Raw genomic sequence first — 15,021 nt, 5'->3', positions numbered from 1 at the left:
AGTGGTACAGGTGGAGTACTGAGGGTATCTAAAGCTCAGCTCAGACCTCCCCTGGGGAACCCAGTGGTACAGGTGGAGTACTGAGGGTATCTAAATCTCAGCTCGGATTCCCCTGGAGTAGTGTGAACTGTTTTAAACCCATTATTTATCTAATAAAAGATGTGCTGGCATTGGGCAATGTCTGGAGGAGGTTGAAGAGAATTATTCTGGGAATGAAAGGGAGCGTTTGACGGCTCCAGGCTTGTACTGCCAGGAGTTTAGAAGAGTGAAGGAGAAGGGTCAGCAATTGAATATTTAAGGGCCTAGACACAGTGCATGTGGAGAGGATATTTCCTACATTGAGGGAGCCTTAAATTCATAGGGCACAAGAATGCCCCTTTAAAACCAGGAATGAGGAAGAATTTCTTTAGCGATGGTGAATCTGTGGAATTCATTGCCACAAACAGCTGTAGAGGCTGTGTCATTGGGTATATTTAAAGTGGAGGTCGATAGGTTCTTGATCAGTCAGGTTGTCAAAGGTTACGGGAAGGAGGCAAGAGAATGGAGTTGCAAGGGATAATAAATTGGCCATGGCTGAGCAGATTCGATGGGCCGAATGGCTTAATTCTGCTTGAAAGTTTTTATGGTTTAATGGTCAGTCATCACCCAGCTACCACTTGAAGCTGTACTGACAACCAACAGTGACCAGTATTGACCTAACCGGTTGTAACCAGTTCTGTATCTAACAATAACCTGGTGATCAAGCATTCTCTGCCGAGTAGCACTGAACACTCAGACTCCTCTTGTACCGAACAGCAACCAACTCATTGGGAGAGGGATCTGGGCCAGCTGGTAAAATTGACTGGAGAATTACAGATAGAATTTAATGCAGACAAGTGGGAGCTGGTGCTCTTTGGGCAGATCAACCCGGGTAGCAATAAAATGGTGAGTGGCTGGGCACTGAAGAGTGCAGTAGAACAGGGGAACCTGGAAATACAGATCCATAATTCCTTGAAAATGGTGTCACAGGTATATTAGGGTTGTAAAGAAAGCTTTTGGCACATTGGCCTTCATAAATCAAAGTACTGAACACAGGAAGTGGGATATTATGTGGAAATTGTTTAAGACATTGGTGTATCTAATGTGGAGCATCTTGTGCAGTTCTAGTAATCTACCTACAGGATAGAAGGATGAGTGCAAAAAATATTTACAAGGATTTTGCCAGAATTTGAGGGCCTGAGTTATGGGGAAAAGGTTGAATAGTTCTGAATTCTATTCTCTGGAGTGTAGGAGAATGAGGGGAGATTTGATGGAGGCATACAAAATTATGAGGGGTATAGACAGGGTAAATGCAGCAGGCTTTTTACACAGAGGTTGGGTGAGACTAGAACTGGAGGTGATGGTGAAGGGGGAACATGAGGAGGTACGTCTTCAGTCGGAGGGTGTTGGGTATGTGAACAATCTGCCAGAGGAAATGGTAGATGGGGGTTCAATTGCAACATTTAAGAGATGTTTGGATTAGTAGATGGATGGGAGGGGTATGGAGGACTGGTCTCCAGGTGCAGGTCAGTGGGAATAGGCAGATTAATAATTTGGAACATGGACTAGAAGGGCCAAAAGTGCTGTAATGTTCTAAGACTCCAAGAATCTGTTAATTCCCGACCTAATATCTCGTCAAAGGACTGCACCAAAACGCTGATGTTCTTCACGTTGAAGCTGTGCCTCTCGCCGCTTTTCTTTGATGCGAGTTTACTCAGTTCCACCATATCCACTTGGTCAGAGATGCCAAACGCATACATGTCTGTAAGGTACAATGGGATCAAAGTGAGTGCAGCCTCACGTGACTGGAGTCTGGTAACCATTTCCCACCTCGCTGTCTCCCTCCTGTCCTCCTTCACCTTTCAATGTAGAAAATTTATTAGCGAGGTAGATGTGCGTCACAATATATAATAATAAAAAATAAATACCGGTAAGCAGTAATTATCAAGAACAACTCAGCCACGAACAGTCCCAGGTCTGGCTGCAAAAGGAGGAGGATTTGGAATGGGACCAGCAACCCCATCCCATAAAAGCCCAGAGCTACCAAATCACCAGCAGAGGCCCCAGAGACCTCATCCCTTTTACCCCCCAACAGAGTGGCAGGTGCCTGGAATGTACTGTCTGGCGTGGTACTGAGTGAGAACATCTTATCAAAGTACAGATCTGTCACCAAACACAACCGCTTTCTTGTGAGCAAACTCAATAACTTGAATAACCGTAACAGAATCAGTGGAAGACTGCACCACCAGGGCGGACAACCCGTGTGTGAAGACACCAGCCTCCTTCAACACAAAAAGGAAGAAAAAACATGATAGTAAGGAGGAAGAGGAACAACAAAAAATTTACACAACAAAACTTTAAGGATATATTTTGATCAATAAAAATAGGGTTCCGCACCACGAGCATTTGCAATTCTGATAAGAGGTACACACCACTAAAATTAAGAGCGCACAACCCAGAAAAATGAAGCAATTATCTTCACCCCAGAAATTCGCAGAAAAATGAAGAAAAAGTTAACCAATGGAAGAGAATGCTCCATGGCAGACACCCCCATGATCTGAGCAGACTAGATGTCAACGAGGAAGTGTCGAATGCCTGGCTCAGAGTTGGAGACCTCTTCCCAGAAACAGAAGGGTTCCTAGTGGCAATACAGGTGGTTAACTCACACAAAAATAATTGAATTTGAACTTATTTACATAAAACCATAAGATATACAAGCAGAAGTAGGCCAATCGGCCCATTGAGTCTACTCCACCTTTCAATCATGGGCTGATTCAATTCTTCTAGTCAGCCCCACTCCCCTGCCTTAAACCCTTGGATTCTCTGGCTAATCAAGAACCTATCCATCTCTGCCTTAAATACACCCAATGACTTGGCCTCCACAGCGGCTCGTGGCAACGAATTCCACAGGTTTACCATCCTCTGAAAGTAGTTTCTCCACATCTCCGTTCTAAATGGACATCCTCAATCCTGAGGTCATGCCCTCTTGTCCTAGAATCCCCTAGCATGGGAAATAACTTTGCCATATCAAATCAATTTAGTCCTTTTAACATTTGGAATGTTTCTATGAGATCCCCCTTATTCTCCTGAACACTACGGAATACAGCCCAAGAGCTGCCAGACATTCCCCATATGGTAACCCTTTCATTCCTGGAATCATTCTCGTGAATCTTCTCTGAACCCTCTCCAATGTCAGTATATCCTTTCTAAAATATGGAGCTCAAAACTGCACACAATACTTCCAAGTGTGGTCTGAGAAGTGCCTTATAGAGCCTCAACATAACATCCCTGCTCTTATATTCTCTACCTCTAGAAATGAATGCCAATATTATATTGCCCTTCTTCACCACTGACTCAACCTGGAGGTTAACCTGTCGAGTATCCTGCACAAGGACTCCCAAGTTGCTTCACATCTCTGCATTTTGAATTCTCTCCCCATCTACATAATAGTCTGCCCATTTCTTTCTTCAACCAAAGTGCATGACCATACACTTCCCAACACTGCATTTCATTTGCCACTTCTTTGCCCATTCACCTAAACTACCTAGGTCTCTCTGCAGGCTCTCTGTTTCCTCAACACTACCCAATCCTACACCTATCTTTGTATCATTGGCAAATTTAGTCACAAATCCAATAATCCCATAGTCCAAATTATTGACAAACATCGTAAAAAGCAGCGGTTCCAACACCGACCCCTGTGGAACTCCACTGGTAACCAGCAGCCAGCCAGGATAGGATCCCTTTGTTCCCACTCTCTGTTTACTGCCAACCAGCCAATGCTCCCTGTAATTCCATGGGATCTTATCTTGCTAAGCAGCCTCATGTGCGGCACCTTGTCAAAGGCCTTCTGAAAATCCAAGTACACCACATCTACTGCATCTCCTTTGTCTTCCCTGCTTGCAATTTCCTCAAACAATTGCAGTAGGTTTGTCAGGCATGATTTTCCTTTCAGGAAACCATGCTGGCTTTGGCCTATCTTGACATGTCCCTCCAGGTATTTCATAATCTCATCCTTAACAATCGATTCCAACAACTTCCCAAACACTGATGTCAAGCTAACAGGTCTATAATTTCCTATCTGCTGCCTCCCACCCTTCTTAAATAGCGGAGTAACATTTGCAAATTTTCCAGTTATCCAGTACAATAACAGAATCTACGGATACTTGAAAGATCATTGTTAATGCCTCCACAATCTCTCCAGCTACTCCCTCCAGAACCCGAGGGTGCATTCCATCAGGTCCAGGAGATTTATCCACCCTCAGACCATTAAGCTTCCTGAGCACCTTCTCAGTTGTAATTTTCACTGCTCAAACTTCACCTCCCTGACACTCTTGAATGTCCGGTATTCAGTTCCTCTGCCATCTCTGTGCCTCTCATTACAATATCTCCAGCATCATTTTCTATTGATCCTATATCTACCTTCAACTCTCTTTTACCTTTATATACTTAAAGAAGCTTTTACTACCTTCTTTGATATTAGTCACCAGCTTGCTTTCATAATTCATCTTTTCCTTCCTAATAACCTTCTTAGTTTCCTTCTGCAGGTTTTTAAAAGCTTCCCAGTCCTCTATCTTCCCAGTGGCTTTGGCTTCCTTGTATGCCCTCTCTTTTGCTTTCACATCCCACAACGTGAGGGAATAAAAATCTTTGTGTTATGACTCTGTCGCTATGTACAGACACGTGAATTCATAAGTCTAATGGCTTGTAGAAAGAAGCTGTCCTGCAGTCTGCCGGTCCGTGCTTTAATGCTGCAGTCCCGTTTATGGTGGGGTGACCGGTGTCCCCGATGATCTTCCAGGCCTTCTTTCTACACCCACTGCTGTAAATGTCCTCAGTGGAGGGAAGTTCACAGATGCGCTGGGCTGTCCGTACCACTCTCTGCAGTGCCCAGCGATCGAGGTTGGTGCAGTTCCCGTATCAGCCAGTCAGGATACTCTCAGTGGTGCCCACGTAGAAGCCCATGCCCATTCTTCAGTTGCCTGAGGTGGAAGAGATGCTGTTGTGCTTCTTAAATGCCACAAAGCCGGTGTGCACAGTCCACATGAGATCATCACTGATGTGTATACCTAGGAAACTACTCACCCTCTCGAAGTAGTCCCGCTGATGTTGATCAGAGTGAGCTTGTCTCCGCACCTCCTGTAATACATCATCAACTCTTTTGGACATTAAGGGAGAGGTTGTTTCATGGCACCATTGTGTCAGAGTGTCAACCTCTCCTCTCGCCGCTGGAAAGAAGGCCGATCAATGTCGAGTCATCTGTGAATTTGATCAGCAGACTGAAGCTCAGTGTGGCAGCACGATCGTAACAATCAGCTCAAAGGTCTTACGTATCTTTTCTGCCCTCATTTCTAAAAACTCTCATAATTCCAATGTCTTATTCAGTACCATAAATTCTGTCATTTGTCCCACCCCAGTATTAGTTAAGTGTGAAGAATTTTTAAAATTCTTCATTAGGATGAACATTTCCCCCCCCCCCCCCACCTGTGACCTCGCTATCTCACTGGCTTGTTCATCTAAACTGGTTTGTTTCACGCTACCTCCCTTACAAAGATTGTTTCCTCCATGAAACCTGCAACCTGGTCCCTTGAACGTGTCCCCACTGCCCTCTTTGACATAGCCGGTCCCAGCATCCTCTCTATTATCAATAGCTCCCTGGCCACTGGGACTGTTCTAATCTGCTTCAAGCAGTCCAGCCCCTCCTGAGAAACACCAAATTAGACCCTGCCTCACCTAGTAACTACAGACCTTTTTCTAAACTTCCATTCCTATCAAAGGTTCTCGAAAAGGTTATTCTCAATCAATTGCTGCACTACCTACACCAAAACAACATCTTGGAAAGATTTCAGTCAGGCTTATCATAGCAGAGAGTCTGCCCTGCTGGAAGTGTACAATGACCTCCTCCTCTCTCTATCGACTCAGGTGACTCTGCTATTCTAATTCCCCTCGACCTCAATGCGGCGTTCAATATTGTGGATCACGCCATTTTAATTGACCATCTCCAGTACAGGGTTGGTGTTGATGGCACTGCCTTGAACTGGTTCACATCCTATCTCAAAAATAGAAGCTTCTCCGTCAACATAGGCAAATTTTCCTCTTCTCCAGCTAGTTACTCCTGCGGTTCCATCCTAGGTCCCATTCTTTTCTCTATATACATGTTCCCCCCCCCCCACCCCCGGCCAAATCATTCAAAAACACGACATTTCCTTCCACTGTTATGCTGAGGACACACAGCTTTATCTCCCCTTGAAACCAAACGACCAGTCAAATCTAGCCAGCCTCATGAACTGCCTTGAGGACATAAAGTGTTGGATGGCACAAAACTTCCTACAGCTGAATGAAGGCAAGTCTGAAGTTGTCCTATTTGAACACCTGACTCCATCAAAGTGATTACCAACAGTCTTGGTAACCTGTCCACCCTTGTCAAACCCCATGTCAAATCCCTTGGTGTGATATTTGATTCCACCTTTAAGTTTGACAAGCCAGTTTTTTCCAGCTTCGTACTAGTGCCAAAATCAAGCCGTCTCTCTCTTTCAAATTCACCCACGCCCTTATATCCTCCCACTTGGACTACTCCAACTCCCCGCATACCGGAATTAGTCAGTCGTCTCTGTCCTGCCTGCAACTGGCCCAGAACGCTGCAGCCAGGCTCCTGACAGGTGCCCGGAAGAGGGACTATATTATTTCTATCCTGGCCTCTCTCCACTGGCTGCCAGTACAGTTCAGAATTGATTTTAAGACTCTCCTGTTTGTTTATAAAGCCCCAAATGGGCTGCCCCCCTTCTATCACAGACCTTCTAACCCCTTATTCTACTTCCTGGTCCCTCAGGTCGGCTGACTTGGGGCTCCTGGCTGTCCCACAATCTAAATTTAAGCTCGAGGTGACCATGCCGTTGTTGTTGCAGCCCCTAGACTGTGGAACAGCAACCCCCACAATCAGATCTGCCCCCTCCATCGACTCTCTTAAATCCAGGCTCAAAACTTACCTTTATTCACTAGTGTTTGAATCTTCCTGATGTGGCTGATTTTTGGCTTGTGCCTAGGCCATGCGTTGTATACTTTGTGCCTATAAGCTGAGCGCCTTGTTGCTTATATCTGTTGAGCAGTGTGATGGAGAGCATGCTCGGAGTGGCCCGACTTGGATTTGAACTCAGGAGCCTTCGCTCCAGAGTCCGGCCCTGATGCCATTGCGCCATTGCAGATGTGCTCAGTGGTGGGGAGGGCCTTACCCAAGATGGACTGGACTACATTTGTAGGGTTTTCCATCCAAGGGCATTGTTCTTTCCATTCCAGGCTGTGATGCAGCCAGTCATTATACTCTCCACCACACATCTATAGAAGTTACTCAAAGTTTTAGAAGTTACACCGAATCATCGCCATCTCCTAAGGAAGTAGAAGTGCTGCTGTGCTTTCTTAGTAATTGCATTTACTTGCTAGGCTCAGGACAGCCCTCTGAAATGATAACACCGAGGAATTTAAAGTGGCCGACCCTCTCCACCTCCGATCCCCCAGTGTGGACTGGCTCATGGAGCTCTAGTTTCCTTCTCCTGAAATCAATAACCAGCTCTTGGCCTTGCTAACGTTCAGGAAGTGGTTGGTGTTGTGACACCATTCAGCCAGATTTCCTACTATCACCACCTTTGATTCAGCCACATAGTGGTGTCGTCAGCAAACTTGTATGTGATACTGGAGCTATGCTCAGCCACACAGTTATATGTGTAAAGAGAGTAGAGCAGGGGCTAAGCACACAGCCTTATGGTGCACCTGTACTGAGGGAGATTCTGGAGGAGATGCTGTTGCCAATCCATAAAGACTGGGGTCCGTAAGTGACAACGTCAAGGATTCAATTGCAAATGACAGTATTGAAGCCAAGGTCTTGAAGCATATTGATTAGTTTTGAGGAGATGCTGAGCTGTAGTCAATAAAGAGCATTCTGATGTATGTATCTTTGCTGTCCGGATGTTTCAGGGTTGAGTGAAGAGCCAATGAGATGGCATCTGCTGCGGACCTGTTGCTCTGGTAGGCAAACTGGAGCAGGAGCTGTTATTTTCAGCACCAGCCTCTCAAAGTCATTCATCACAGTGAATGTACATGCTACTGGGCAATAGTCACTGAGGCAAGATACCACTTCCTTCTCGATGCCTGCTTAAGCAGGTGGCTACCTCAGACTGCCAAAGCAAAGGGTTAAAGATCTCAGTGAACACTCCAGCTAGATGATCAGCAAGGTCCTTACATGTCAGAGCATCACACACAAAATACTGGAGGAATTCAGCAGGCCAGGCAACATCGATGGAAAAGAGTAAACAATTGGCGTTTCGGGCTGAAACCCTTCGTCAGAGATATCAGACGTTTAGAAAAGCACATGAATGTATACAAAACTGAAAGATTTTGACACTGTGTCGTCACTTTTTATTGTCATTTTGACCATAACTGCTGGTACAGTACACAGTAAAAATGAGACAATGTTTTTCAGGACCATGGTGTTACATGAAACATAACAAAAACTACACTGAACTACGTAAAAAACAACACAGAAAAAAACTACAGTAGACTACAGACCTACCAGGACTACATAAAGTGCACAAAACAGTACAGGCATTATAATAAATAATAAACAAGACAATAGGCACAGTAGAGGACAGTAAGTTGGATAGTAAGTCCAGGCTCTGGGTATTGAGTAATCTGATGGCTTGGGGGAAGAAACTGTTACCCTATTGGCCTGTTTAATATTTATTGTAATGCCTGCACTGTTTTTGTGCACTTTATGTAGTCCTGGGCAGGTCTATAGTCTAGTGTAGTTTTTTTCTGTGTTGTTTTTTACGTAGTTCAGTCTAGTTTTTGTACTGTGTCATGTCACACCATGGTCCTGAAAAACATTGTCTCGTTTTTACTGTGTGCTGTTCCAGCAGTTATGGTCGAAATGACAATAAAAGTGACTTGACTTGACTTGACTTGACATAGTCTGGTCGTGAGAGTCCGAATGCTTCGGTGCCTTTTCCCAGACGGCAGGAGGGAGAAGAGTTTGTATGAGGGGTGCGTGGGGTCCTTCATAATGCTTTGTAGATGCAGCATGTAGTGTAAATGTCTGTAATGGCGGGAAGAGAGACCCCAATGATCTTCTCAGCTGACCTCACTATCCGCTGCAGGGTCTTGCAATCCAAGATGGTGCAATTTCCAAACCAGGCAGAAGAGATCAGTTTAGATAATCATTTGATTAGTACTATACTTTTTAAGGGGCACCGCTGTGTTCCTGTGACATACGGTTGTATATTAAAACCCCTGAGCTGGAAGGACTGCCAATTCCACAGCGACTGGGAAGGGGCTGGGGTTGAATTGAGTTCAGTTGAGAGGGTGTTGTAATTCCCATAAGGGAAACTCCCATCAAATTCCCATCAGTCAAGGGATCATCTGTCCAATATGTGAACTGAGAAAGATTCTTGGAGTACGGTATTCAGTTCAGGCCAGAAAATTATAGGAGGGATGTGGAAGCTTTAGAGAGGGTGCAGAGGAGATTCACCAGGATGCTGTCTGGATTAGAGAGGGTGCAGAGGAGATTGACCAGGATGCTGCCTGGATTAGAGAGGGTGCAGAGGAGATTCACCAGGATGCTGTCTGGATTAGAGAGGGTGCAGAGGAGATTCATCAGGATGCTGCCTGGATTAGAGAGGGTGCAGAGGAGATTCACCAGGATGCTGCCTGGATTAGAGAGGGTGCAGAGGAGATTCACCAGGATGCTGCCTGGATTAGAGAGTGTGCAGAGGAGATTCACCAGGATGCTGCCTGGATTAGAGAGAGTGCAGAGGAGATTCACCAGGATGCTGCCTGGATTAGAGAGGGTGCAGAGGAGATTCACCAGGATGCTGTCTGGATTAGAGAGGATGCAGAGGAGATTCACCAGGATGCTGCCTGGATTAGAGAGGGGTGCAGAGGAGATTCACCAGGATGCTGCCTGGATTAGAGAGGATGCAGAGGAGATTCACCAGGATGCTGTCTGGATTAGAGAGGATGCAGAGGAGATTCACCAGGATGCTGTCTGGATTAGAGAGGGTGCAGAGGAGATTCTCCAGGATGCTGTCTGGATTAGAGAGGGTGCAGAGGAGATTCACCAGGATGCTGTCTGGATTAGAGAGGGTGCAGAGGAGATTCACCAGGATGCTGCCTGGATTAGAGAGGGTGCTGTCTGGATTAGAGAGCATGTCTTACGAGGGAAGGTTGGGTGAGCTAGGGCTTTTCTCTTTGGAGTGAAGGAGGATGAGAGGTGACTTGATAGAAGTGTACAAGATGGTAAGAGGCATAGATGGAGTGGATAACCAGAGACTTTTATCCCGAGGGCAGAATAATTAATAGTACGAGGAGGCATGATTTTAAGTTGATTGGAGGAAAGTATGGGGGGATATCAGAGGTAGGTGTTCCAGCTTGCATGCAATGATCTGCCTTGGTTGCCAGTAGAACCACTACAGGCATTTCAGAGCCTCTTCGATTCGCACGCGGAAATGGACGAGAGAAAATGGAGTGCTATGGGGACAGAAGGGTTAATTGATTGGAAACTGCACTGTGCTGAACAGGAAGGCTCATAACATGTTCTCAAAATTGTTCAACACAAGACTGGTCATCAAGGACATACGTATGTACCGAAAGAGGGCCAGTAACATCATGAAGGATCCCACCTACTCGATGCATGGACTGTGTGTCCCACTCCCATTGGGGACACAGCTACACAGCATTCACAGTGGGGCCACCAGACTCAAACAAAAGGTACTTTCCCCAAGCAACAAGGCTGATCAACACCTGCACCCACTGAGCCACCCCTCCACACCCCCAATCACCACGGCCTTATCAATTCCTGTCAGTCACCTTATGTACAGACATTCCTGTGCCTAGCATCATTTTATGGACTGTTACATACCCAGTGGGTATCTTGTGACTGTCTTATGACCATGATGTAATTGAGTATCTGGTGAGCATGAGGTAATGGTCTCGTGATGGTGGGGTGATGTAATTTCCTGCCAGTGTGAGGTCACATGATGTAATTTTCCCAGCAGTGGGTTTTCCCAATGTGATGGCCTGTTCCAACAGGTATAAAATGGGAAAGCCTTGCTGTGACACAGGTTAGTTCATTGTTTAATTTGTCAGTTATTCCGTTATATTGTGTATTCGTCTCATGACGCAGTTTTGTTTTAAAGTGGAGTTTTACTTTCTGTCTTAAGTCTCAAAGGTTATTGCCGACATTTTCACCAAACACTGCCAGTTGTGGTTTGGTGTCTACCTTTGCAATTCAGTTGGAGAGTGAAGAATTTATCAAAGTATGGGAACCTGAAGGACCGAATGAAGTTGGTGTCGTCGGCAGTAATACAGGATCGACCTTGTAGGATCTTCATTCAGGAAGTAGTAACCTGCATCCGAGATAGCCCCTGCATTGTGAAAGCAGAAAGGGTTGGGCGCAGTGTTATTTGCCAAGGAAAAGGTCAGTTCCTTTAAGCCATTTTTATTTCCTTCATTATAAATCCTTCCGCCAAAAGTCTCTCCTAATGGACTGTATAAATCACTTGGACTTGCGTATTTATCACTTTAAGAACTGTTTGAGTTGCCATATAGCAGTTAACTTCCAGTTAAGTTAGTCGTTTGTTTACTTTTTATTTTTATTGAGCAGTGGTTTAATAAATGTTTATTTGTTTATATAACTGGACTCAATTTTATATTCATTGTTGCCATATCGTAACAGGACATACAATCAATCGACGTATATCAGCCATCTTATGTATTTATAGTTATTGTAATTTCTTTATCTTGTAGTGTGTTTTTGAGCTGCATCAGATCCATAGCAGCAATTATTTCATTCTCCTTTACACTTGTGTACTGGAAATGTCATTAAACAATCTTGAATCTTGAAATGATATCTGAGGTTAAAAGTTTGGCACATGGGCCAAAGGGTCGGTACTACATCATGCTGTTCGATGTTCTATTTTCCATGCTGTCTGGTCAGGGGCATCATGCAAGGCCACATAGGTTAGGGTGTGAACAAGTCTATCTTAGTCTCAGTTGGCTGTTCACTGGGACTGCTCATGCCGATTAATGAGAAGGTACATAATACAAAAAAAAAACAGAAGGCGCAGGAGCACCCGCATGTGGAAGGAAAAACAGTCATTGTTTCAGGTTCTGCACATTCAGTAGCAGGACCGGCAAACGTGGTCCCATTCACTACCTGTACCGCTGAGCGTTACCAACAGGTTGTCAGCTTCTTCGATCGATTGATTTTCATTCAATCCAATCTTCACCTCCGATCCTCTTAGTATCAGGTCCAGAACCTATGTCCCTTCATCACCCTAATATCTGGACAACCTCCATCAGATCAGGCTCTTGAACCAGTGGGGACAGCTTCACCCAACTTCACTCACCCTATTACTGAACTGTTCCCACAGACTATTCACACACTCTCCAGGACTCTTCATCTCATGCTCTTGACCATTGTTGGTTATTTACTTATTATTATTGTTTATTTTTTTCTCAGCTCAAGCTGGTAGAACCTGAGATACAATTATCTAAGTGGGCGGTGATAGTTGTGAGATAAATGAAGTTACAATTTTATATGTAGTTTGTAAACAAGTCATAGAATGATATTTTGATGGATCACTGAGCTTTCTCCTTCAGGTAAGAGATAGGTTTTATCTCCCGTCAAAATTCCAGGCATTATGATTATTATAAAATATTAAAACATTTTGTTTCGGCTCAAGTTGGTAAAACCTGGGGTAGGGGCATAGCCAAGCATACTCACTTCTCAACTTTTGGACTATTCTAGTGCTTTAGCATTGTGGTGTTCTGGGACAGATATTGCTGTGTAGCTCTCATTGTTTATTGCTATTGTGTAGTGAGCCTTGGGGATGTCCTTGTTTGTCCTTTGACTTGGGGATGGCATCAGCTGTAGATATTACAATTGGCACAACGTATAACCTGTCAATGTTCCAAAGTCTTTCAATTTCCTCTTTTCATTCAGCCTATTTCTGGTGTTTTTCTCTTACTGATTTCTGTATATTACGTGTGATGGAACGGCTATATCTATTAAGTAAGTTGCTCCTGGTTATGTGTAATTATATCCAGATGGTTACTGAGGATTGTCCTGTCTATCATAACTGATCGGTCAGAATTTAATTTATGGGAAAGATTTCTGCTTTTCCTCCAGGCTTGATTTAGAATTAGAGAATCTATTATCAGTTGTTCTTCATATCCTTTCATACCCTCATAGCACCCTTTCTGCTTGTCTGTGAGTATACTGTGGTTATCTAAATGAGTGTGATTATTGCGAGACGCATGACGTTACAATTTTATACCTAGTGTTTAACAAGTCAAAGGACAAAAGTCTGATGGGTCATTTGTGGTTTCTACTTTAACAAAGAGATAGGTTTTACCTTCTGTCAAAAATGCAGAGATGATGATTATCATGATAGACTTTCACAGTTCACACAAAATGCTGGTGGAACATTTTGTGTGTGTTGTTTGAATTTCCAGCATCTGCAGATCTCCTCGTGTTTGTACTTTCACAGTTGCTGCCTTTTGGACACTGGTGTTTGTCTGCCCTTCCATCTTGTCGGCTGCTGTCTTTCACTGATTCTATTGTGAATTTTTTTTCGTATTTACTGTGAAAGCCCACAAGTAAATGAATCTGAATTGTTCATGGTGACTGATATGTATATGAGAGCGAATTTTATTTGAACTTTTTAATTCGTTGAAATGTTTTGTAGAATCTTGTCACAGAGTTTAAACCCCAGTGTACATAGTACAGTAGGGAACACTAATATCGGTGTCAGTGACAGCATATGACATAGGAGCAGAATTTGGCCATTTGGCCCATCGAATCTACTGTACCATTCAATCATGGCTGAACTTTCTTCCCCCCTCCTCAATTACACTCCCCAGCCTTCTCCCCGTAACCTTTGACACCACTCTCTGCCTTAAATACACCCAACAACCTGGCCTCTACAGCTGTCTGTGGTAATAAGTTCCACAAATTCACCACTCTCTGGCTAAAGAAATTTCTCCACATCTCTGTTTTAAAGGGATGCCCCTCTATCCTGAGGCTATGCCCTCTTGTCCAAGGCTCTCCCACTATGGGAAATATCCTTCCCACATCTACTCTAGGCCTTTCAACATTCGAAAGGTTTCAATGAGATCCACCCTCATCCTTCTGAATTCCAGCAGGTACAGGCCCAGAGCCATCGTATGATAACCCTTTCATTCTGGGTATCCAGGTACTTACCCAGGTAATCCTCTGACTTCCCTTGGTCTTCCACAAACTTCTTGATTTTCTCTGCAGCGAGATGTGGTTCTGGGCCCATGTTCTTCCTTCCTGAAACACAGGAGAACCTCAGAGGTCACTTACACTGCTCCATGGAGAGCTCACTTACCACGTACCACAGTCTCTCGCAAAACACAATACCAAACGGTCCTGAGACCAGAATCAGGTTTATCCTCACTGACTTACAAGTATATTGGTGCCCTGCCGACAATTCATACCAAATTCCTCATCGCAGCAGTTAGTGCCACGCTACTACAACACTTTCCCTTTCAGAGTTCAGAGTTCAATTCCCACGACTGCCTTTAAGAACTTTGTTCATTCTTCCCATGAACCGCCTGGGACTCCCCTGAGAGCAACAGTCTGAAGTTTAATCAGTTGTTGGAAAATATGTGTGTTGCTTGGTGGTGCAGCTTGTTGGACTCCTGTCTCTCAGGAGTCTGTACATTACTCCGAGTGTGTGTGGGATTACAATTGTAACACTGTCTCTCAGGAGTCTGTACATTACTCCGAGTGTGTGTGGGATTACAATTGTAACGCTGTCTGTCAGGAGTCTGTACAATACTCCGAGTATGTGTGGGATTACAATTGTAACACTGTGTCTCAGGAGTCTGTACATTACTCCGAGTGTGTGTGGGTTTACAATAGTAACACTGTCTGTCAGGAGTCTGTACATTACTCCGAGTGTGTGTGGGTTTACAATAGTAACACTGTCTGTC

The 15,021-nt window shown here is 44.4% G+C and overlaps 1 protein-coding gene across 3 annotated transcripts in view; it reads right to left on the bottom strand.

Moving 5' to 3' along the window:
* The window catches only part of LOC132394734 (complement factor B-like), a 250,516-nt gene that overhangs the window by 61,390 nt on the left and 174,105 nt on the right, over window positions 1–15,021 (bottom strand). For all 3 annotated transcript variants that reach the window (XM_059971130.1, XM_059971127.1, XM_059971129.1), the window contains exons 9-10: window positions 14,267–14,356; window positions 1,643–1,780 (exon numbers count right to left, since the gene is read on the bottom strand). In XM_059971130.1, coding sequence (XP_059827113.1) covers window positions 1,643–1,780; window positions 14,267–14,356 — 228 coding nt within the window. The remainder of the gene's footprint in view (window positions 1–1,642; window positions 1,781–14,266; window positions 14,357–15,021) is intronic.

Source organism: Hypanus sabinus, chromosome 5 (genome assembly GCF_030144855.1).
Source record: "Hypanus sabinus isolate sHypSab1 chromosome 5, sHypSab1.hap1, whole genome shotgun sequence".
NCBI lineage: Eukaryota > Metazoa > Chordata > Chondrichthyes > Myliobatiformes > Dasyatidae > Hypanus > Hypanus sabinus.
The sequence above is the reverse complement of the archived record's forward strand: the minus strand, read 5'-3'. Positions and strand labels throughout refer to the sequence as shown.